General features: G+C 34.9%; 1 protein-coding gene across 1 annotated transcript in view; it reads right to left on the bottom strand.

Moving 5' to 3' along the window:
- The window catches only part of ADGRB3 (adhesion G protein-coupled receptor B3), a 439,895-nt gene that overhangs the window by 168,861 nt on the left and 246,487 nt on the right, over positions 1 to 24,547 (bottom strand). The window contains exons 12-15 of the mRNA XM_062489771.1: positions 17,316 to 17,462; positions 16,480 to 16,555; positions 11,606 to 11,708; positions 5,729 to 5,772 (exon numbers count right to left, since the gene is read on the bottom strand). Of these exons, the coding sequence (XP_062345755.1) occupies positions 5,729 to 5,772; positions 11,606 to 11,708; positions 16,480 to 16,555; positions 17,316 to 17,462 (370 nt within the window). The remainder of the gene's footprint in view (positions 1 to 5,728; positions 5,773 to 11,605; positions 11,709 to 16,479; positions 16,556 to 17,315; positions 17,463 to 24,547) is intronic.

The raw sequence follows: 24,547 nt of genomic DNA, 5'->3' as shown, positions 1-24,547 counted from the left end.
CTTAAGCAAAGAAATTTTGGTCTGACTCTTTATCAGCATAAAGAAACTCCATTTATATTGTACAATATTAACTTCTGCATTATAGTATAATCTTAGCAGTTTGTAAATTTAAGAATTTTTAAATTTAGGTCTTGCATGGCTTGCATGGTTCTCCACTTGATCTGTTATGATTCAAATCAGTCAAAGCATTTTAGCTGTCTGCAAAGGAGTTTGGATCAGGTTTTTCATTCCATACAGTTCTAATAAAAAAGAATGTGCTTCTGTAAAGTCTTCCAAGTCTTTATGCAGGGCTATGAGGAATACAATATGTAGTGTGCTGTTGCACAGGTTCCAGTATGGAAAGTTCTTTATAAAAATAGGCATTCTAGTAGGCATTTATCTTTTAAATTCATTAATGAATGCAAGCATATAAACTAACATGGAAAGAGAACTTTCTGCCTTGAAAAAGGTGCCAGAAGTAGAGTCTGACTGTAAAGCTGGACCAACTGACTGGAGTCAATGGAAGAAGCAAAGCTTTATGTGACATGCACTGCCAAACTATACTTACTGTCATTCAATTTCCTCAATATTTTTCAGGGGACCAAATTAATATGACTGTGAAGTAATATACAGTAAGGAGAGGTCTCTAATAATATTTTCAGAAGAAAATTCTGACTTAGGATATTCTAATAATTTGATAATTAGACCCATTTTGACAAAAGTTATAAAGAGTTTTCTTAAACATATTTTCAAAGATTTTCAAGGCTAGGACAAAAAAAAAAAAAAAAACCAAACAAAACAACAAACGAACAAAAAACAAAACCAAACCAAACAAACAAAACACCACAAAAACCCCAGCCTTTTAGTGGTCCATTGTCAAAGTGGAGAGAGAGAGATACAGTGTTCCCTGTCAATTTTACCACTGGGCAACAAAATGCTTAAGTTGTATGTTGGCATGCACACAAGTTCATAGTGTAAAGCTGAGATTCAGAAAAATTACAATTAGCTGGTAGACCCTTATTTATTTGCTTTGAAGAATTCTTTTAATGGACTGTTTCTCCAGACTTGTATCCAGGGACAATAGGAGAAAAATAATTAAAAGCTGTAGGGAATAATTTAAAAAAAAAGTAATTGTAAATTTTTTTTAGCCCTCTTTAATGAAGAATGCTACAATATGTCGAGAGAGTAATCGTAAAGTTATATAAAGGTATGCATTTTTTCATTTTGCACATATGGGTATTCATATAGCTTAAGGGTAGAAAATCTAAACCACTGTCCATGGAAACTAGCATAGCAATAGGGAAAAAAATAGAGCAGATGTACCACTTCTCCTAATCTAAAATTCAACCAGGTCAAAATTCTTGCAATATTAAAAATTTCAGCTAATTGCATTGTACTTCTTCCAACTGTATAGTCAGCAGGCTCAAACTATTACGAGCACACATATGGTCTAATAAAACGCTGTCATACTGTTACAACATCCTTCTGCAGCAACTGGCAGAGAGAGCTTCAGAATACTAAAACCCTTTCCTTATCCAGTGCTGTGAGTTGTTGTGTTGCACTGCATACAGATGTGGAGCACACCAGCAACAATTGACTCTGTCCTGTGGAGAACACGTGTGCCCACATTATGTCCAACACACTTCTAAAAGAACAAACACCAGCTGCACTGCTTTGCTAACCAGATGGTGACTCTGGAAACTCCCAAGCGAGAAATCACTTCCTCTCTGTGACCCAGCACATCTACCCCACGTTCCCATGCCCTCACTGCAGTGGTGTTAGCTGAGGGTTTCATGTGAGGATGGTACTTCCCACATCCAGTACTGTGGCACCTACCTTTCCAGCCTCCTGCTGTGTTTTGAATTCTGCATCCTGGTTTAAGATTCCAGGGGCTGGGTCCTCTAAGACAGATAACTGATTTTGTCAGGCCAAACTTACATAGATGTTAGAGATCCATTGTGCTCCTTTTGACTGGGATAGAACTGTCTTCACAGTGGCTAGTATGGGGTTGTATTTTGGATTTGTGCTGAATGCAGGGTTGGTAATACAGAGATGTTTTTGCTGTTGCTGAGCAGAGCTTACACAGAGCCAAGGATTTTTCTACTTTTCGTGCTGCCATGCTGGTGTGGAGGCTGAGAGTGTTTGGGAGGCTGGGAGGAGACACAATCAGGACAGGTGACTCAGGTCAACCAACAGGTTGGTGGAGACTTTTTTTGCTGTCTCCCTGCCCTTTCTTGTTTTCCTTTCCAGAAAGCCAGCAAAGACAAAAGAAAAGCTTTCAAATTTTGTTTCATCTTAAAATCTTTAAAATCACTTCTTTGGGGTAGGGAAGTCAGTGCTAGTACCTGACCAACTCCTTTTTCTTCTCTTTGTGGACTGAGACACTTGAAGTAATGTATCACAAACAGTTCCTGACAGCGAGGATTGTTGGCTCATGCTACATAATGCAAAGAGAAAAGACACAATTCTTTCTGAATTTTTTGGTTGGTTGGTTTAAGGAACTGAATTGTTTCTCCTTAGAATGTTAAGTAAAAATATTCCAAGAATTCTCTGATGAACTAGATGGAGAAGCATTCAGTATGCTAAGACTTTACTGAAGGCAACATCTGAATATATTTTCTGAAATGAGGAGGTGAAGTTATCACTCATTTCCGAGGGGGAAAACTCACCACTTACACACAACTGATGCTACCAGCTTTGTGTAGGGAAGCTGGAAGTATCAAAGGAAGCACCAGAAATCATAAAAAAGCCTGGTTTCAATCACCACAGAGAGATGTGCACTATATTTTGGGATAAAAAATGGAAATAAAATGTTGCATTATTGGATTGAGTTTAATAGATAATGTATTATTTTGTTCTTTAGTTCCACTGTCTTGATATTGTACACACATTTGGCTAGATGCCAACAGAAAGGACAAAAGGCTGCCAGCTTGATAAATGAGAAAATTTATAAAGTACTATCAGAGGGAAGAATCACCAAAACTCATAGAAAGAACGGATTAAAACTGCTTTTACTAAAGTAAGGATGACCAAATTGTCACAGATACCAATGGCAGTAGAATAAGTTTGGTGATCTGGTGTTATTAAACAGTTTAGAGATCCAGAACTTTCTTCAAGGATGGAAGTCAGAGAACTGTTAACCATTGATCAATCTCCTGAAAAGCATGTTCAAAATCCAAGTAGAAAAAGCTTTCTTTGCTGCTGAAGAATTATTTAATTTGCAAGATCAGTGGATGGAGTTATCATTTACCAAATGTGAATTTCCAATGAAGATAAAGGTGTGGGAGAAGTGACTAAAAAGGTGGAAAAACCCATTAGAGGTTGCTGCTGGCTGGACACCAATGATAAAAGCAAACACAATTTTCATCTGAAAACCACTTAATTTAAAACACCTGACTCATGACAGACTATTGATTAGTTAAGCACCCTCAACTAAAGCAGACTACTTTTTTGTTTGGCTTATTCCAGAACGCTTGCCAAGTCCTGGTTATGCAAAAATTATCCAGTTTGGAAGGACATGAGTACCTCACAGCTCTGTAGGATTTGCAATGTGAATTAGGTTATTAATCCATCAAATCCAGTTGCCTGCTGGTGACGATAATTCATTCCTGAGACTTATAAAAAGTAGAAAAATAAAAGAAAACCAAGCTACCAAGAACCCAACACAATAATGAGCACCTAACCAACTGAATAGTCCCCTATATACTTATTTGTTTAGATTTATAAATGATAGAAACTGAATCAGCATTATAGAGTTTTCATTACTTAAAACTCACAATGTCAGAGTACAAATTCTGAAATACTCCCGATGAAATACAAATACAAACAAAATGGTCCAAATGAAAAAGAAACAAAATAACAAAAAATACGAAAATAATTTTTCAATAAGCTAACAGTAGAGATATTCTCCAACGGGATAGAAAAAAAAAAAAAAAGGTAAAAGTTTGCTATTGCACAATCTGATAGATAATGTCGCATTCTCAAAAAATATCACACATACATGTGCAAAATAAGTGACAGTGGTGTCCATGCAGACCTTGCTGCATCACATCTTACTGGGAATATTTCAGGGCTCATATCACTTTTAAAAATGGTCACATCTCAGAGAACACCCCCAGTCTTCAAATTTTCTAATATATTTGATAACTAGTATTAAATAATATACCAAGAAAAGATATCGTTCAGAACACAAAAGCCCATGTTACTCCCTCAAAAACTTCAGACTATTTTATGTAAGCTTTATGTAAATTTTAGATGTTTCTCAAGTTTACTTTTCAATCTAGATTCTGAAGCATATGGAAAGCAGTACTTATATGCAGCACTGAACTTCTCCATAAAGAATACTAAGAGAAATGCAAAACAAGTGGCAAGCACAAAAATGCATTTGTTTACTACTACTTCACACATTCATTCCAAATACCTGAATAAAATCTTTTAATCACATTGTTAAATATGCAGGATGGTGGTTTTCTTTTTGTTTGTTTGGGGTTTTTTTTAGCAGTCTAATTATACTCAAATGTGCCTTTGATATTCTGGACAGGAACAGTGAAATCAGAGCATGTGCTCTAAATGCACAGTACTGAAAGTAACCCATATAAAAAATTATAAACAAACCACTGTACTACTCCTGTATAAGCCAAATACTCTGAAGTGAAAACAAAGAACATGTTCCAAATGTTTTGCTTTTTATGTGCTCCTAATAATGCATATTACAAAGTATTATGTATCTCATGTACTTCATCCCACAGATTTCATGGAAACTGAATACTATGATGTTACTGGCAAATAACGGTATTATGATTCTTTTGCAGAGGTACAGACTGCAGCACTACTTGTATTTGGAAAGATTTCTAGTGTCATGTCCAATGTTCCACATCTCTGTACTATAATGTTGTTTCTCAACCACCAGTGTGTTGATGTAAATCCAAGATCAAGGATAAGAACACACAAAATCACAAAAATCATGCAATTTCTAACACTGTAGGTAAGTATGTATTACAAGACACATAATATACCTGGACAGGAACTACAACATCATCTTTAAAAAAAAAAAATTACACAGCAACCATAGAGGATCCCTGTTGAAACACCTAATCTGCATCAATGCAAAGTTCACCTTAACATTAATGGGAGAGATATGTGAAAGATTAATGTAGCAAATTACAACTGTACAAATTTGGGATTAATTTTAAACCATAACTGGATTTTACCAGTTTTCTTTCTTACAGCAAATTTTTTTTTTTTTTTGCTGTAGAAGGGAAACACTAAAATATGTAGAAGACTAATAGTAAGATTTTGCTTCTTAGTATACTGTTATTATTTTAAGAAATGAAAATTTGAACCAACAAGAATGAAGATTGCTGTGGGGATCACACTTGAAAATTGTATTTCTCCCTGCAGTAACAAATGCGAGTCTTCCTTAGCTATTTGTCTCAACATTTACCCACTTACTTGTTGCCCAGCAACTACCACGAAGGAACTACAGTTCTAAGCCATTCTCATTTTAATCTTGAAAAAGCAGATTAAAATTACTATGTGATAACCTCTTTCTGGTGAGATAGTGTAATATTTCAGTTTCTGTATCTGCAGAAAGGAAGCCAAATGACTGGAGAATCCAGTACTTCCACTCTGTCAAAGATTCACTTTCTCTGCCCTTCTATCAACCCATTTACTGACCAACTATTTAAATACTGTCAGGTTCTTTGTAATATTTGAGCTATAGCAATAGAAGCAAACATTGGTCACTTACATTCTTGAATCATCCCACAGCACACAGTAGGGATTCAATGTGCCCTAAGAAGAAAACAAACAGACCTATTAGTTACACGTATGCAAAAATATTTGTCATTCTTGACCTAATAAATTATTTGGGTCTCCTCCTACAAGATCATCTTCATACTCTGATGAATTGATGCCAGTGAAGTGGCAAATGCTTAAGGCGAATTCTTATAGGATATTTTGAAGGCACTTGTACCTCAGAGCAGAGTATATGTGTATTCTCTGCTTAGATAAGGAAAGCATAAAGTTGTCTATTTGGTATATCATAGTGGAAGTAAAATATGAGATAATACTTAATCTGTTAAGAGACTTGAATGAACATTTCTGGTGTCTTTAGAGGAAGAAATTTAGATCCCTTAGGAACTTGGATGTCAAAATCAGTAATGGCTTTAAAAATATATTTTGGGAAAAATGTTTTGAGGTTGTGATTTCAGATTCACGCACCCTACATTCAGTGTCCAAAGCTTTTGTCAATTAGGTCCTAAATCAGCAGTCTTTTGCTCAAAATACATATATTTTTTTTTTTTTTGTGGTTGAGTTTTAAAATACTAGCTCCCATCTCTTCAAAGTCCCTGGAAGATTTCTGATTTGATTTAGAACAGAATGGGAATCTAGGTTTTTATTACAAATCACTGAACCATAGGAAATCTTTTGGGAAATTGAAAAATCTATAAAATTATTCAAGTTTATTTTGTTGCCTAGGAAGTGTAGAGACAACACTGAAATTCATTCAGATTGACTTAGAAGTTCTTAAAAGTGCTAAACTATATTCCTGTTCACTATAAGCATTAGATGTTCCCAGGAGTCAGAACTACATAAAAAAATTATATAAAATACAGAATAAAAATGTATTTAAAAAAATTAATAAGTGATTCAAACAAACAGGTGGAGTTCACTATTTCTGGATGTCAATACTAGTGAACAATGTAGATGCAGTAGATATAAGGGTAATTTCATATAAATAAAGCACACCTCAAAATTTTGCTCTCCAAAATTATTTATTTATAGAAAAACATGGCAACGTGTGAAGTAAAAATATATTAAATATTTAAATTATTCTATCTACCTCTTTATCAAAGATAAAAAAGGTCCTTCTGGAGATGCTTGTGAGAGAGGCATTTAGGGAATTTTTGAACCTCTACTTCAGTATTTTGCTGACTGCATTGAATTTTATGAGTAGAGTATAAATATTTAAAACCAACGCATACTTATGGCACTTTATATTTACATAGCACTATACAGACATAAATAAAGGATGCTCCATCCCTTGAAGTATTTATAATATAAAGAAGAGGAAGGGGAAGAGGGCAGAAGACAAAGCAGTGGATAATAGGCCAGCTGAGATTTAGAGACCGGGTCCTGCATCACTTGCCAGGAGTTTTCAGATACATTGATGGACTAAGGGATAGAAGGATAAGAATTGAGAACAAAAGAAAATCAGTGCAGAATTAAATTTTCTTTTAAATGTAATTTTATAAAGAGTAATAATTTGTATGGGAAGTCTAAGTGAAGAAGTTTTACTTAAAATCTGATGCAGCTATGTGCATATTAAAAACATTTCTATAATTGCATCATAATAAGGTTTTGTATCTTTCAAGTCTAAGACTTGTCTTTCCCAGCAGTGGATGTCATACAGCTTGTACTTGCTATTCCCACACTGCAAATAGAATGAATACAATAACACTTTCAGAAAAAAAAGAAGTCCATTATAAAGAAATCTACAAAATAGAGAGGAATAAAAACCGTTGCAGAAAACGGAAAAACTATAAAATTGCTGTCAGATCACACATTTTGCTCTCTTTGAAATCTGTTTGAATGAGAAGAGTTTGTTTGGCCATTGCAGTGACTAGTGAGAGATTAGGCAGCAACGCGGGAAGCAGGATAAATAATACTCCTGTTCCACAGGAAAGTCTTGTGGGAGGGCTTTTTCCACCAGAAGCGGCAGCTTGCAAGGGCACGTCACTCTTTCAGAACTTCTTCCTCTTTTGATACTTGATCAAATACTCTTCAAGCACCACAGGGATCACAAAGAACTTGTTTCTCTATTTGCTTCTTTGTCTTTAATCTGTTGCTCCCTTTTTCACAGCCTTTCTGGGGTACCCCTTGGCAATGCTACGCCGCTGCAGTAGAGCTGCCTCCAGCAGCCGTGGCTCCCTGTGAGGGCAGTGCTCTTACCAGCTAATTACTCAGCTGCAGCTAAGGAGGCAGCTACTGTGTTCATTAGAATTTACAACTGCCGTAGCATTGATTTATACACTACAGTGCATTACTTGGGTATCTCAGAAACGGGCATATGCGTGTGAGTGTGTATGTGTATGTATCTCTGTCTGGCATATGAAACTGAACTTTGAAGATGTGATTGGCAGCTTTGACAGCTACCCAGCACAGTGCCAACTGTGTTTTCTGGCCAGGGTTTTCAGTCGCACTGAAAGCTTCATGTCCTACGCTACTGCTGGCTGCTTATTCTAGTGGCCCTGGAGTAAACTTCTGTTTACAACTTCTGACTGTGCTGTCAGAAGGTGAGAGCTCATGTTCTCTCTAGAGCAAACAGGATTCTGTCTGAGTTGTGCATTTTTTTAAAAGACTGCTTTGATTAAAGTGTACCATTAATCAAACTACTGGAAAAATATGCCCATATTCCTCTACATGTTCACAATTTATAAGACCAAATTCATTCTCTAAATAACAGATCACAGAATATTCTGAATTGAAAGGGACCCACAAGGACCGTCAAGCCCAGCTCTTCAGTGAATGGCCATATGGGGACTGAACCCACAACCTTGGTGCTATTTGTTATTAGCTCAGTGCTCTAACCAACTGAACAATGATGCATTACAACCCACATTCCACTCCGGTCAGCTCTCTGCTATATTTTTATTTACCTACAAATCCAAATACCATGCAATATATTTCAAACAGCGCATGTAATTGTGACTTGCACTTCCTCCAAAAGATAATCCTCCAGTTTTATTAAAAAACTGGATAAAAAATGAGGAAATTACTATAAACGTTGTTTAAATTGGTATTTTTAAGCCTGATTTTAATTAGCCATATTAACTCTTTTTAAATTATCCATTTGCCCATCTTTTTTTCATATCTTATTTATTAATTTAGTTAAAAGATAAGGAGGTGAAAGAAAAAATGTGTGGATATACTCCTATGTACTAGAAGGCATGCTCTACAAAATGGTTAAAATATCGTTAAATCAATTTGCAAACAAACTGTTCTGAACAAATGAACAGCATTTCTAAGAACAAAGGTTTGGAAAGAACAAATAACAACACTGAGACATTAAAAAGCAAGATGAAAGAGAACGTATTTTATTTTCTCTTTAATAATTAATCTATTTAACTGGCATAATGTTTCATCTGTGAGCCATATATAATGTTAAAATATTAAAGATATATTAACAATGGTTTTATCTTGCTGTATGTACATAAAGCTCATTCTATGGTAATATATTATAACAGAATAAATCCTTATTTTCAGCTGAGAAAATTATAGCAAAGAATTAGATTCAGTCTAAAGGAATACTCAGATTTACAAAATATTATTTCTGTGCATCTTGCAGCCTTGTTTGTTTAAATCAAAGTCCCATTATGAAGGCTAAGTCTTGAACACAAATGACCGATGTTTAAAGATATTAAAATTATAGAACTGATTTGTATTCACAGATTTTCTGGATCAATATATTGTCATTGTATCTGGCAATCCAACTTGCATATTCAGGTAGATTGAGATCCTACTTAAATACAGTATGTGTGAAAATTTGGTCCAAGCACTCGATGCTTCTCCAGATTATTGTGTAGGACAAAAAACTGAACTGAAAAAGAGAAATTATCTGATATGTTGGAAAGGTTATTATCTTTTTGCTTTGTCAAGACATGAGCTCATACAATATTAATACTCTGTTACTGAAAGGTTGCCAAAGCAAGGTGACAATCAGTGTCTCTAATCTGATCTTTCGTAACAATGAAGTTTAATTTCCAAGTTCTTCAAACTTGGCTAAAATTTGCTCTGTAAATTAATCAAAGTGACCGATTAAAAAAAAAAGATGAAAAAGAAAGCTCTCTCTAAGAATTTTGTAGGATTTCATCTTCTGGGGTTAGCAGTTCAACCTTTTATTAGTCTAGTCTTGCCTGTGTTGTGCTTGTTTTATTAACCTGTGTTTGGTCTAGAAATACTTTCAATGAAAAATTGCTTGCTAGTATTATTTTCTTGTATGATTTTAAAACTTCTTTTCTTTCATGTGACCAAATTAATGAAAATTTTTTCTTACCTTTTCCCCCATGTGCCACCTTACCTTTTACTTTCACAAGTAGTGATTTCAGTTTGAAAATATTAAATGTCATATTCTGCAATTTGTGTAATAGCCCCCAATCATTCTTAAAATAATAATTATAAAATCTAGCATTTAAAATTACCATAAATTCTTCCTAATAATGATCACAGTAAAATCAAAATAAGTACTCTATTTCAAAGGTGATTTTTTTCCCCTGATATATAGGATTAATTTGTGTTTACTTCAGCAAACACTTTGTAATATTTTTAGTGAAATGCCTGACAGAAACAAGTTATGTTAAATACTGAGATTTTCTCCTAATATATATGATGTAATTTAGGTTTGAGAGAAAATGAAACAGAACATGAAATCTACATGTCCTAAAACATAAATAAACTGAAACAGAAAGCTACAAAACCCCAAATTGACAAAATTCTACATCAGTACTCTTTTAATGTTGTTAAAAGGTAAGGAATCAGCTCAGTTCATGTTCCTCCATTTCTTTTTTCTGCCAAACTTTCTGGGAATTGAACAGCAGGTCATAATGACCACTGATTGCAAAATAGTTTTTTTCTAAACTTGAGTTAAATGTTAATGGAAGATATAAAGTTCAAGAAGTTTTCTTCATACTTGTGGCCAGACTCACTTCTTCAATTTTGATACTGACTGAAATATTTGAATCTTCTCTAGCTGAATATATCTATATGAACACTTGAATATCTGTTTTTAACTTAAAAATTACAGCTTTAAACATTCTTGCAATAACAATACTATTTTCAAAACCTTGAGTAACTCTCTCCTAACTGACTCCTTATGACTTTATTCAAAGCAAACTCTAGCTCTTAAGAACATAAGCAGAGAGAGTTTATATATTGGGACTTCACGTAAATTACTCCCATGCTTGTTATTTAACATTATTTTCCCAGTATTGTATATGAAAAAAATTTTACACAAAAACATATATTTTATTCTCCCTGTGAGCACAGGGAGACTGTTAAAAACAGAAAGAAACAATGTTTATATTTTTCATATATTTGGAATTAAAGTACTTTTTCATATTTGAGATTAAAACCTGAAAAGTGTAGAATTTAAATGATGGCACAAAATACTTAGGCATTTATGATGACTGCAAGCTAAATTGGAACCAGAACATTTTTGTAGTCTACTCCAATGGGTTAAGTAAAAACTGACTTCTATAAAATAATGAAAAAAAGGAAGAACTACTGTAGCGCTATGACCTATGCAGGGAGCAAAAGGTTAAGTAGTCAATACAATAATACATTTTCAATTGTAACCATGAAAGCATTTAATGAAAACTATTCACTAGAAATTGCTGTTTAACAAAAACCCTTAACATTCATAAAACAGCAAATAATTTTGTTTTGTTTATGTGCACGCATGAAGCAAGTACACATTCCTTTCAAAGACTGTTACACAGTTCCTGGGTTTAAATTTTAGAAATTAAACACTCTTTTATTACCTTATATTTAAAACAAACCAATTCTTTTCTCCCATGTGATCTGAAAAATACCCTTGTAAAAGCGTATCGACTATCCTTGTACTTACATTAGACAGGTGGGCCAGTTCTATCTCCAGGAAAGAATCTGTAGTTTTAGGCTCAGGTCGTATAGTAACAACAATGATTTTTGAATTAACAACTGTAAAATTCCTGTAAGAAAATGCAAAAATGGAAAATGTAAGTGTTTATAAGGTTAAATGAGACCTCTGATATTACATTTAAAGATTTCATCTGGTATTTTCCGTGATTTTACTTGACAAATATTAAGGGAGAATATAATTTGTTTGAACATGGTGAAAACACTTATTTCCTACTGTACTCAACATGACAAACCAACCAAAATCTAAAGCACCAGTGATGTAGAAGTGCAATTCCTTAAAGTACTATTTATTAATTAGAAGAATGCATTGATGACAAAACATTCTGTGCATGTTTGAGTGTACCTCATCTACTTCTTTCAACATACACCCATTAGATATGTTTTATAAAAGACAGTAATTTTTCTTCCAATGTGCTGTGCTGGAGTTTCTTCTGACTGTTAATGGTAGGATTTTGAAGATGGATGAGTGCAATGGGAGGCTGCACAGTTCTGTTGATTCTGTGCTCATAAAAAAATCATACCTGTTTCCAATTCTAAAAAAATTGTATTTGGTATATGAGTGTGCAACTTCATCAACTGAAATACTTTTTAGAATTTAAACCACAATTGTGCCTTGACTGAAATACTGCCAAAACCAATGAATATTTTTCTCATTCGTGGCATTAGATTTGGTTACGTTATTGTACCAGGTTATGCAGAATAATAACGTTCTGTCAATTTTTCTAATTCCTCATCAATTTATTTTTTCATGTAAAATGTGGATTGCTATGTATCATAGCAACCTTTCTAGGACAGACCTAGTAAAGCTAAGGTTATGCTAATACAGGCATGAAGACATGTTGACATGTTCATGTCAGAGATCCTTGCTTCTTATGACCCCATCAGGTTTACAGTGACCATCACTTATCTGCCTGGCTGTTTCTGGTGATCATCATGGTATTTACTCTGTGTGTAATGCTGCTTTCCACACCTCACAGAAATGTTATCAAAGAATGTTATCAAAGGATATTATCAAAGAAGAAACTGAACAGTTTAGATGCAATTATAATAGACAGTATAAATTTTCTTTTGCTTCTGTTGTCGTTTAATTGTTTATTTTCTCTAGGGAGTTTGTATTTAGGAGAGAATTCCATTTTGCTGGATCACTGAAACAGGAATTGCCATGGCTACAGTAATAGAAACTTAGCTTAGCAGGCATTTCATTCAACACAAGGAATGAAATTGTACTTTTGGGGCAAGATATGAGTTCTAGTCCAATTTTACTCAGCCAAATCACATAATGAAAATATAATGGAACTGCCTTTCTGTTTTATTTAATTCCTATTTCTTCTCTTTGGTTAGACTTTTAAGTCTCACACACTTATTGACAAAAGTGTATCTATCAGGCTAAAATTTAATGTTTAGCTAATTTTCAGTGCATTCTGTAGAATTACAGTAGGTGAATATATGTAACTATTAAAAGAAAACCTAAACCCCCTAAGCCAAATAAAACTCCAAATAAATAAAAACTTGATTTCTCTAACACATCATGACAAGTGAAAATGGCGCTTACTATGTATTCAGATATTATGTCAGTTTTGGAAATTCATACAAATTATTGTAAATACTGTGACTTCAGTACTCTTTTTGCAGTCAGCCTTTTTGATTGAAAACATTTTCCTATGTCTGTCTCATTTTGGTGCAGTACTGACAGTTCTAGGGCAAGATCTGAAAGAACATCTAAGTCCTGGTTTGTGACTCCAGTACATTCATTTTACCTTGGTCTCATTAAAACTCTACTAATCCACTTCAATTCTCAAGAGCCCCTAGCAGACTGTTTCACAAGTAAATAAATATAACTGCCTATATTACTGTGAAATGAAAACTGCATCCCTCATCGCTGTCCTGTCTGGGCTGAATGTCTACTTGTATATTTCATATTTAACTGCTTGGACAGTCCCTGGAAGTATACAGTCTGTATCCTAAAGTATCTTCTAAAGTATATTCTAAACTCACATATTAAGATGCCTCTAAAATAAAGCTCAAAGCTTTGTAGTCAAAACAATTTGAAAATATTTGAAAAAAATCTCAAAAACCGGTGCAGTGCCATTGCTATCTCTGTTGAAGATCTTTTTTAAACAACAGCCTAGCTTTGAGAACAATTATCCATGAATTTAAGTAATTAGTTTTTTAAAAATGTCCTTGCACATTTTAGTTTCAGCCCCTCTTATGTTGTGAATGACATAGAATGGAAATGATCTATCTCACATTTCCTGGTCAAGTGCATTATCTTACAGGTTTTTTATAGTGGAGAGTGACTTCACCATTAGCCCTTTTTCCTACATTAAAAATAATCTAAAATTCAACTTTACTGAGAAATGAAGCTTTGCAGGATGGTGCTCTGCTGACTGTCCAGAAAAATGCTCATCGTGGTTAAGTTTTGAAACAATTTTTTCAAAAACAATCTATTAAATTTCTTGGAAACTATGGCTGAATAAATCCTTGAAGATTCATGACAGCAAAGTGATGGATCAAAAGCTCAAGAAATGCTTTCAGAGCTGCTGTCCCCTGAAGCTTTTTTTCTCATCTGAGTCAAAAATTATATTAATAAAAGAGAGTTATTTTATTAAGCTGTCTTCCTATCAGGTTATAAATTTTAAGGTTACTCTTTTATATAAGGGAAATCATATTGATCCTATATGGTATGAAATTCATGTCTTCTTCTGTTTTTAGAATGAATCCATGTTACTTCAGAAAAATGAACTTATGAATAAGGCATGTTGCTATCTTAAGACAACATGATCGAAGTTATAGATCAATGTGTAAAAGTTGTATGCATTACAGAAAAATTACAGATGCTAAATCTGTAATGTAAAGCAATAAAAGTCTGTATGAGGTACATCCTTAGACTAACAAAGCTGATCCAAAGAAATTTTAGGGCCTTTCTTGTTGTACAGCACCTGAAGTTCACTGTTAGGAGTGACGTTTCAAATGGGGAAAGAGAACATTTCAGGGAAGAAAATTTTAGCAGGAAATTTATGGTGGCTGTTTAAGTGATGGGAAAAAATCTTGATACAGCAAAATCACTGATTCTTTATCCTTATTTCTTAAAGGAAAAATTTAAAACTATCTTACATTATGGCAATATGCAATGTATTTCTTCAGAGTGCTCAAGAGAGAAATTTTAGATAATATCTTTTAGATGAGTATTGCACTGAGAATCAATTTTCTGTGAACTTAACAATACCATAAATGTGCTCAGGGGTGCAAGAGCTATGGAAATAATACTCAGTCTAAAGTTCTGAAAATATTCGATATTTCAACATCTGCTATTAAAAAATCTGTAAGACATTACAAGAACAGTGCAATGCAGCAAAATATATTAGGAAATACAATCAGATGAAGATTATTTACTTGTGCATGGAAGAAAAAATCTTCTATTTTTATGAGGAAGAATTTTTTTGGTTTTGTTTCCCTAAGCTCTCATTTAAACACTCATGGCAAAAATCTCTAAATGAAGATCTGACAAGTACATGGTCATATTGATGCTTTCTGAGGACTGGCATATTTTTCCTAAGATCTACCAAAAAGAACTAACTCTAATAAGCCAGTTGTCACTGGTTCTTTGAGTATGGGGTAAAAAAAACAACAAAACCCCCTCTTTTACAAACATCTCTTCCCTCCTGGCTAATTTCAGAAACTGGTACAACAAATGGGAAGTGCTTAGTGACACTTTGGGAGTAGATGAGATGTCATTTATATCATGCCTTAAGCACAGATGGCCCCTGCCAGCTCTTTCAGGCTTCCAGGTGTCCTCTAAAGACATCACCCTCTACCTCACAGACATTTCTGTCCCTAATTTACAGCTCCTCATTGCATAGCACATTGAAACTTTGTTAGGAAGCAATTTTGAAATTTTCTTAGGAATTAGCCTTTTTGTGTTTTCAGATAGATTGTGGAAAAAACCTCTTGCTTTTCCAGTCTCTGTTTCAAGTCCTGATGTGCTGGCTAAGTAGAGTAAAGAAAAGTGACCTGGTGGCTTCCTTATTACTATCTTTCCTAATTATTGTGAATTCATTAGCACCTATTGTGACACAATCTGCATGTGTTTCTTTTACTGTAAAAGGGCATTAAAAGACCACTGGTGCACAGGATCATATAAAATACGATACTATTAATGGACAACTAAATGATCGTAACTGGTAATTAGAAAAGAGGAGTTGAAATATTTCTTTCCAAATTGACTTTTGGCAAGGAAGGGAAACAGTGAAACAAGATGTAACCTATATCTTTTTGCATGTGCATGACACTCAAAACTTACATACTCCAGCTGTTCAGCACATGCATGTCTTGTTTCTAATACAGATCCTCTCTATAGCACTGCTGTCCATTCTGAATACAATCTGCACTGAAAAAATATTCAGAAAACTACTGCTAGAGACTTCTGTAGAAGTAGAGCAGACAACTTTAGCATATCAGGTTATGATGTCATTACAAGACCATTTGCACTAACTGGACATGGAGTAGATTGAAGCACAAGTGGCCTGAGCATTAATGTACATCACTGTATATACTTCTGATCAAATATTTCTGTAATTAAGTTTAATATAGATTCCATAAAATATAAATTAAGCCAATTTGATGAAAAGGCTATTTCCTATCATACAAGTAACTAGGCATGAAAGAAAGATAAATACATGCATATACATTATAAATACAATGAAAAAATATCCAGCAGTACTAATATGCACATAGTCCTGACTTTTTGCTTTTATTCTGACCTATAATATATTTGTTATCCTGAAATAGTTCAATTCATATTGTATTTATTAAATTCCTTACCTCAAAGTGGGCAAAATGAGTTCTAAATTTTTGTATAGCACTGCTCCAAGTACAAATACAGTTGATTCATCTAGTTCTGAAAAGAGTAAGGAAAAACATTTTAAAACTCTCCGAAGGTTTCATCAGCATTAAAATCTCTGAATGTCATTTATCTCCACAATAATAGTTTTATTTTAAATAAACCATCATATTTTTTAATTATCTCCTAGAAGTCTGTCATAAAAATGTATCACTGTCAGGAGCATAGCAAAAGATTTAAACCATCAAAATTCACGTTTTCAAAACATCCATCATTGTATGATGACATCCATTCTAGTTCATTTACATTTATAATTAAGCACTCTCAAAGAATGCCTGTAAATTCTTTAATGTCAGAGATCTGCACTGCAATTATATTTATAAATTGTACCTGAAATGAGGCTAATTTGACTCCTGAGCTTCCTTTAGTAAGAGTTGTTGGAATGACTCTGTCTGCTGGAACACAGCAGCTTCAGGGGGTGCAGCAGAGCTGCACTTCAGTTCACCTCATATCAAACAGATTAAATCTTGTGCACAATAACTAAGTAAAGCATTGTTTCTTTGGTGTAAAAAATAATGTCTAGGATTTATGCAGCACTTTTTCTTCAAGGTGCTGAAATTAAGCATATTTCTCTCTAGGATTAATTTCTCTCTAGGATAAATTTCTCTCTAGGATAAATTTATGGGTCCTGTATTTTTTTTTTTTTTGAAGAGGAATAAAATAACCACTCACATATTATACAGTGATCCCATGAGACAGATTCAGAGTTGTTTTGCTAAAGCTAATAGAAAATGAACATGCTGATATGCTTTTTTACCTGTTGACATAGGAGTGAAGATATTTTTTGGAATGACAACCCTGTCTTCTGAGTTTCGTGCCCAATCAACCATTCCTTTTCTTCCTTTCATGGGGAAATTGATGTCAGTTAAAACAGATGCAGCAGGAAGCTTCTGAATGCTAGCCACTAGTAAGAAAATCATAAAATCATATAAATTTAAAATTATTTCATATGTTAAAGCATCATAGAGTGACAACAGTACAGCAATAACAAAACTTTTAATGACACATTTCAAGTAAAGCAGGAATTCATAGTACATTAACTGGCTCAGAAAGCATAATCTTCTGTTTATTATGCAGTTCTACTATGGATTAATTGTGTGGTATTGATTGTAACATTTGTCAGCCAGATTCTGATTAAATTTCTTAACAGGGATTATTGAATGTATCATCTTATACCCTGAAATTCACACTTAAGGACATTGTTGTGTCTTCAGAGCAAATTCTAAAATGATCAAATGTGACAATAAAAGTAAGAGGATGCTTAAAATTGCTTTGGGAAACATAACTTCTAGATACATTCTAATGAAGCAATAAAATAACTTTTGTCCTCTATACAGACACAATTTCAAGACAGATCCATCAAGGAGATTAACATATTAAAAGGCCTTGTTGTTTTCACACAAAGTAAAGTAAAACAGTATGGCACCTAATTTATTTTCCTTGAAAGAATAATCTCCATTCTGAATTCTTAATTATATTTTTTCCACCAAAAAACCCCAACACCTGAACAACATCACTGTTATTATCTGTAATAGATATCTCAAGACTAGAAGAAATAGTTGTCAAATTTAAGAATAGTTTGGAATTTAGTTTACTCATTTTGGTTTTTTCCCTGTTTTCTAACTTAACTATCACCTGGAAATCAGTTTCAGCTTTGCTGTGAAATCTAAGTACAACTCCATGGCAAAACAGCCATTGTCTAGTAAGACCCAAACTACTTTAAAGGAATTGAGGAGGCTGCAAGTGTTTACATACACTCAGAGAGATGACAAACATCACATTTGGAGCCTAGCTGCATTCTTAATATAAGCCATGTTGATAGCCATTTCCTTTGCAATGTCCTTCCTAATCAAATTATGCAGGGGCTAATGTAGTTGGAAGAGTTAGGATATCAGGACTGTATTTTGATCTGTGTAAAGATTTCACTGCAAGGACTCTGCAAGAGGGTTAAAAATAAATACAATGGGGGTCAGCTGTAAAAAAAAAAAACAAAAAAACAAAAAAAACAAGCAGAACAGCAAAATGAAAGTAGAAAACTAATAGGTGTCTCCTCAGAAGTTTTTATATGAAAGAAAACTGTAATTCAAATCTAAGAGAAGAGTAAAATTTAGAAGTTAACAATATTAACTCTACAAATATATACCTCTAATAACTGCCTGTTATTTTCAAATTAGACTGGTTATGTATTACAGAATCACATTAATGAGGTGGTACTTGAGGTTGTTTCAGACTTTCCATAAAACTATCATCAGGGCTTTATAATGCTAGATACAATCCCCTCCAGACTGCAATTGGCAAATCCATTCCCAGCACTAAGCAGATGCTTAAGTATTGTGAATTTTCAGGTGGTATAAGGAGGGAATAGAGTTCAGGTGTTTCAGAATTACTGGGGCATAAAATGGATTGCATGCTTTCATATGCAATCAATGGTTATACAGAATATATTAATGTTGTAAAAATGGATTTTCCCATTAGTTCTTAAAATTTAAAAATAATTTTATTTTCCCCATAAATAAAATTAAACTAACACTTATTTAGTTTTCAAAATTAAATACAACCTGTATAACGTAATACTGGGCTGGTTTTTATTTGTACAGTATTTATCTGTACAGTATTTATCTGTACATCTATCTATCTATCTATCTATCTACCTAATTAGACAGTAGAGCCTTAATATTTCATCCCCCTTTTGGATGACAGTTCCCTTTATTGAAACAGGAAATCAATGTTATTCAATGGAATTCACTCTGCAAAACAGAAAACCACTTTAGGACTGGATAAATGGTGAGGGTCTGGGACAGTACTTTCTGTACTCTGTCTCTCTGTATTTTAAATAGGCTCATTTATCATGGAACCTAAACAATACTCAAAACCAAAAATTCCAAAATATTTTTTATTTTTTTAGGTGATGAATAACAAAAGCAAAACATATAACCTAAAACTCTGACTTATGGCTTATATGGAATAAATATAAATGAATGTGTTTATTGGGCAGTGTTGGACTCAATTATCTCAAAGCTCTTTCCCAACTTAAATGATTCTATAATCTTATATATTCCCATTCTTGGTTCAGATAATTTTTTTACTTACAATCCAACCGAAATCTTGCTTATCAAGCCTGATCTCCATTTATGACAAGGTAACACATCTAGCTGATCAAGTAGATGTGATCTTCTTGGATTTCTGTCAAGCTTTTGATACCATCTTTTACAGAATCCTTCTGGACAGAATGTCCAGCATTCAGCTGGATAAAAATATCATGTAATGGGTGAGCAACTGGCTCACAGGTCAGGCACAAAGGATGATGGTGACCTGCCACCAGAGAGTTGCACAGGTCTCCATCCTCAGCCCTGTTCTCGTTCAACAGCTTCATTAATGAACTGGAGGCAGGACTGGAAGATGCACTAAGCCAGTTCACAGAAGGTACAAAACTGGTAGGAGGTGTTGAAGCTCCCTCGAAGGCAGGGAAACCTCCCCTGAAGAGAGATCCTACTCTACTACATCAGAGGGCTGGGCAATCACCAACCATCTGAAGTTCAACATGGGAAAGTGATGGATTTGACACATGGGATGAGGCAAACCCTGGATTTCCATACAGACTGGGGAATGAGATTCCAGAAAACAGGGCTATGGAAAGGTACCTAGGCACCCTGGGTGACAGAAATTTGACTTATGTGGCAGCAGTGCATATTCTACATCCTTCAAAGTCTGCCTCTTAAAAATCCACACAGATTATGAGGGTTTTTTTAGATGCTTTGCTGAATGGTTTCATGAGGATGTGCCTAACATGGCTCTGATGGTCCAAGGTATAATATAATTTAATAGAATTTGACTGGAGGCAACTAGTTCAGGTCTATCAACACAATCAGGTGGATACATGAAATAGTTCCCAGCTCTTCAGTATCACTTTAAACTGTATTTTGTATTTTAGGAAACTAATATTTTTATTAAATATTACTCTGTGACTCATTTCAGTGTAACTTTGGCTCATGATCAGCTGTATTTCCACCAATAAACGAGGCTTTCTAAATCAGTTTTAATCTGCAACATGAAATAATTACTTAGTGTGAACTGAAAGTCAACAAGCCTGGTAGAGGAATATGTATATAATTCATGTGCTGGGTCATTCATATGTCAGAAACTCAAATGCAAGGTTCTTAAATATATTCAGTAAGATGTCATTCACTTTGCACTTTATTGTATTCTTTTTATGTTAGGTTATGTTAGAAAACAATGCTTCAAATTCTGGAACCCAAATGATTCAGTTCTGCAACTGCCACACAAGGACTGTGTCTTCTTATTTGAAAAAAAAAAAGTTCTCACAGGTTTGTTTTTGTTTGTTTGTTTGTTTAATTATTGTTTTAAATCACCATACCAAATCATCATGTCCTGAATTGGTGAGATGGAACACTTGCTAAACAGAGATACTTTAAGGCACTGTGCTATGAGTACTTTTTTTTGTTTATACAAACACACTAATTGTACACTACTGGAAAAATAGACAAAGTGAACACTAATGAGAATGAAAATGTAAAGTGGGAAAAAAAAATCATAAAAAAACAGAACAAAAAGAAAACTAAAATTAAAAATACCCAAGCAGAAGCTGAGGAAAATCTTTATGTGTCATGTTAAATTAAACTCTTCCAATATGGAAAATTCTCTTTTTATTTATTTATATCACAATTCCTACAATACAGGAAAGATATTAAGCTACTAAATAGTGTCCAAAGGAAGGTGAGGATGGTGAAGGGTCAGGAGAGGAAGCTGTATGAGGAGTGGCTGAGGTCACTTGGTCTGTTCAGCCTGGAGGAGACTGAGGGAAGATCTCAATGTGGTGTTCAATATCCTCATGTGGGGAAGTGGAAGGGCAGGCACTGATGTCTTTACTCTGGTGACCAGTGACAGGATCCATGGGAATGGCCTGAAGCTGGGTCAGGGGAGGTTTAGGTTGAGTATGAAAAAAAGGTTCTTCACCCAGAGGTGGTTGGGCACTGAACAGGCTCCCAAGGGAAGTGATGACAGCCCCAAGCCTGACTGAGTTCAAGAAGTTTGGACAAAGCTCTCAGGCCCATGGTGTGATTCTTGGTGTTGTCCTGCACAGGGCCAGGAGCTGGACTCAATGATGGATTGCTGTGGCTGGCCAGGGCTCAGTTAGACCCTGGCTTCCACACGGCTTCCTGGATAGCAAGTCCCACAAGGAACAGCCTGTCCTGGAGTCTAGGCAGTCTCGGCCATAAAGGTACTAATATGCAAGCAAGGCCTGGGTTTCAGGCGATCAGCTTTTACAGTGATTTCAGCTCTAAGTGATTTCAGCACAGCTTACAAGGTACCTCGGCTGATGCTGGGATGAGAGACGGGGAAGTGCTGTGTAGAGATTCCACAGAGTTCTTTATTGTCTCCTTCTGTGAAGAGTTCCAGTGACAGTGGCATTCCACTGAATGGGCAAAAGCAGGGGTTGTTATAGGGAAAGCACGGCTTGGTAGAAGAACCAATGATTTGGGGCTAAGGAAATATGACCAATAGTGTTACAAGGAGATAAAGCGGGGTCCAAAGAGAAGAGAAGGGTCTCTTAGCCTAGTCCCCACGACTAAGCAATTCTTATCTAGGGGATAGCTCTCCAAGGAGGCCTTGTGAGGGGCCCTGCTCCCTCCACAATGGATCTGTTTCAACTCAGCATATCCTATATTTGTATCACATATAACTATATTCTATAGTTGTATCATTCTGTGATTTAGTACAGGTGCTCGCTGTGTACTTGCAGCTCAAGCTGAGCAGCGGGCTGAGCTCTGGTGGGTGGAAGCCTGAGACAGGGGGCTTCGTTCAGTACTTTTTGATGCACTTTGGTATAAACTACAAGACAGTTGTTCAATAAGAATACATACATATTTGATGATTCCACAGTAATTATTGATTCAGAAGAATCCATACAAGTAGTCTTATCTAATCAATTTAGTGATTGTTTTGAACTTTAATGGATTAATTCTCAATATCCTTTACAAATACTTTTTTCCCTTTAATTTTCACGTTGCAACTGCACATAACCTGTTTGATACCGCTTTACTGAAAATTTCAGAATTAGAAACTACTAACTGATAATACTAAAACCAGTTAATGCAAAATACTGTGGTAACTGATTAATGCCAAGCTGGTAGGAATAGATGATTTTCTATCACTATAATAATGACCTGCTTACACACAATAACATGTGAATGATATTTAAGCGGATTATTTGGAACAGCACAAAAGTAGTTAATTAATGTGTCAAAAAAACCTGGAGTGAAAAAAATAGTGTTCTTCCCATATGAGTAGCTCTTGTAGATCATGGCCTAGAAAAGAAAAGCTGAAGTGTATTGCCTTGATCCCTATAACGCTGAGTGAGTTATAAGCTGCCTAATGCAACTTCTAGTAGGTCTCTGGTTGATCTGGGCTGCCAAACAACAACAAAAAAGCAACCAAGTAAGTGTCATGAATAATTTTCCTCTTCTCTTTATTATTCACCCGTTAGCCTCCCGTATTCAACAAAAACTGGCAAAATTTCAGAATTAGACCCCTGAATAATCAATTTGAATAGAAAATCAGATTCACTGAAAGGCACTACAGAAAAACAATTGGATGTTTTCTCATGGACTAAATGCAACTTTAGCTCTCACAACAGAGATTCAGGTTTTAAAATTACAACATGCACAGGACATCTACCCCAAGAGTCACGCCCTGAGCCTGAGAGCATTGTCCAAATGCTTGTTGAACTCTGGCAGCTTGGTGCAAGCACACTTTGCTTGGTACTGTAATGCCTTTTCCAGTGCCCAACAACACTCTGAGTGAAGAACGTTTTCCTAATATCCAACCTAAACCCCACCAACATGGCTTCAGCCATTTCCTTGAGTCCTGTCACTGGTCACCAGAGAGAAGAGCGCAGTGCCTGCCCCACCTCTTCCCCTTATGGGGGAATCTGTAGACCTGATCTATGGGTTGCTACAGACATCTCCCCTTAGCTTCAATATCAGCTCTGATTCTGCTTTCTTCTAAGTGATAATATTCTGGGTGTGTTGGGCTTTACAGCACAGTAACCACGTTGGTCTCTAATATGCAGTAACTCAAGATGCACAATTTGACTGCATTTCAGTTATATACAATGGAGAATAACCGGGTATATTAACAGTCAAATTTGCTATTTTCTTATCCTATTTTGACTTGCTCCTTGATGGCATACTAAGTATATACTATTCAGCATTTAGGAAACCCGAGTTCATCACTTAACACATTTGATTTTTGTAACAGACAATGTTTTACTGCCCTTCTGGAACAGCTCCTGCTAAATCTATTTCTGGATAAAACAGAATTGCAATTGCCACAGATGATTTTCACAAAAAATATGAAAGGTTTTTGTGTTGAAATTCAGAATACCGAGCATTTCTGCAAAGCATCTCCGTTAAGATGACTCAGTTAAAATAATATTTATACACTCTAGAATTATTCTTTTGACCTTAAATACAAAACCTTTGTTTTTTATACACTCAAGAAGCTTATTTCAGTCAGCCCATGTTGGATACACAGGGAACAAAGTCTTGCCTGGATCACCAACAGATGAAGATTGAAGAAGATACTTATAACAGATTTTCTCTATCCACTTAAATCCCATTATTTTAAAGAAAATTTGCACCAAACACAAAGGGTGAAACCCCCATTTAAAGGAGACTGATTCGTGGATCTCCAGATTTGCTACAGAACTCTGCATGTGAGCAGGCTTGATTAAAATCCTTCTCTCAGTCCAAAGATAAACTCACTTCTTACCACCTACAAACTTATGTATAACAGAAGGACTGTGGTGAAGTGGCATCCTCTTACATGAACATGAGAAAAACAACAAGGCAATTTTCCTTCTGGAAGTAATATTCATGAAATTTCCTCACAGTGAACCAACATCAAACCATGTTCAGAAAAAGGCTCCTAAGAAAATGTAACTTAACAGATCTACTTCTCATGGCCATC

This window comes from Cinclus cinclus, chromosome 3, assembly GCF_963662255.1.
Source record: "Cinclus cinclus chromosome 3, bCinCin1.1, whole genome shotgun sequence".
In the NCBI taxonomy this organism is placed as follows: domain Eukaryota; kingdom Metazoa; phylum Chordata; class Aves; order Passeriformes; family Cinclidae; genus Cinclus; species Cinclus cinclus.
This window is presented reverse-complemented; position numbering and strand designations above follow the sequence as displayed.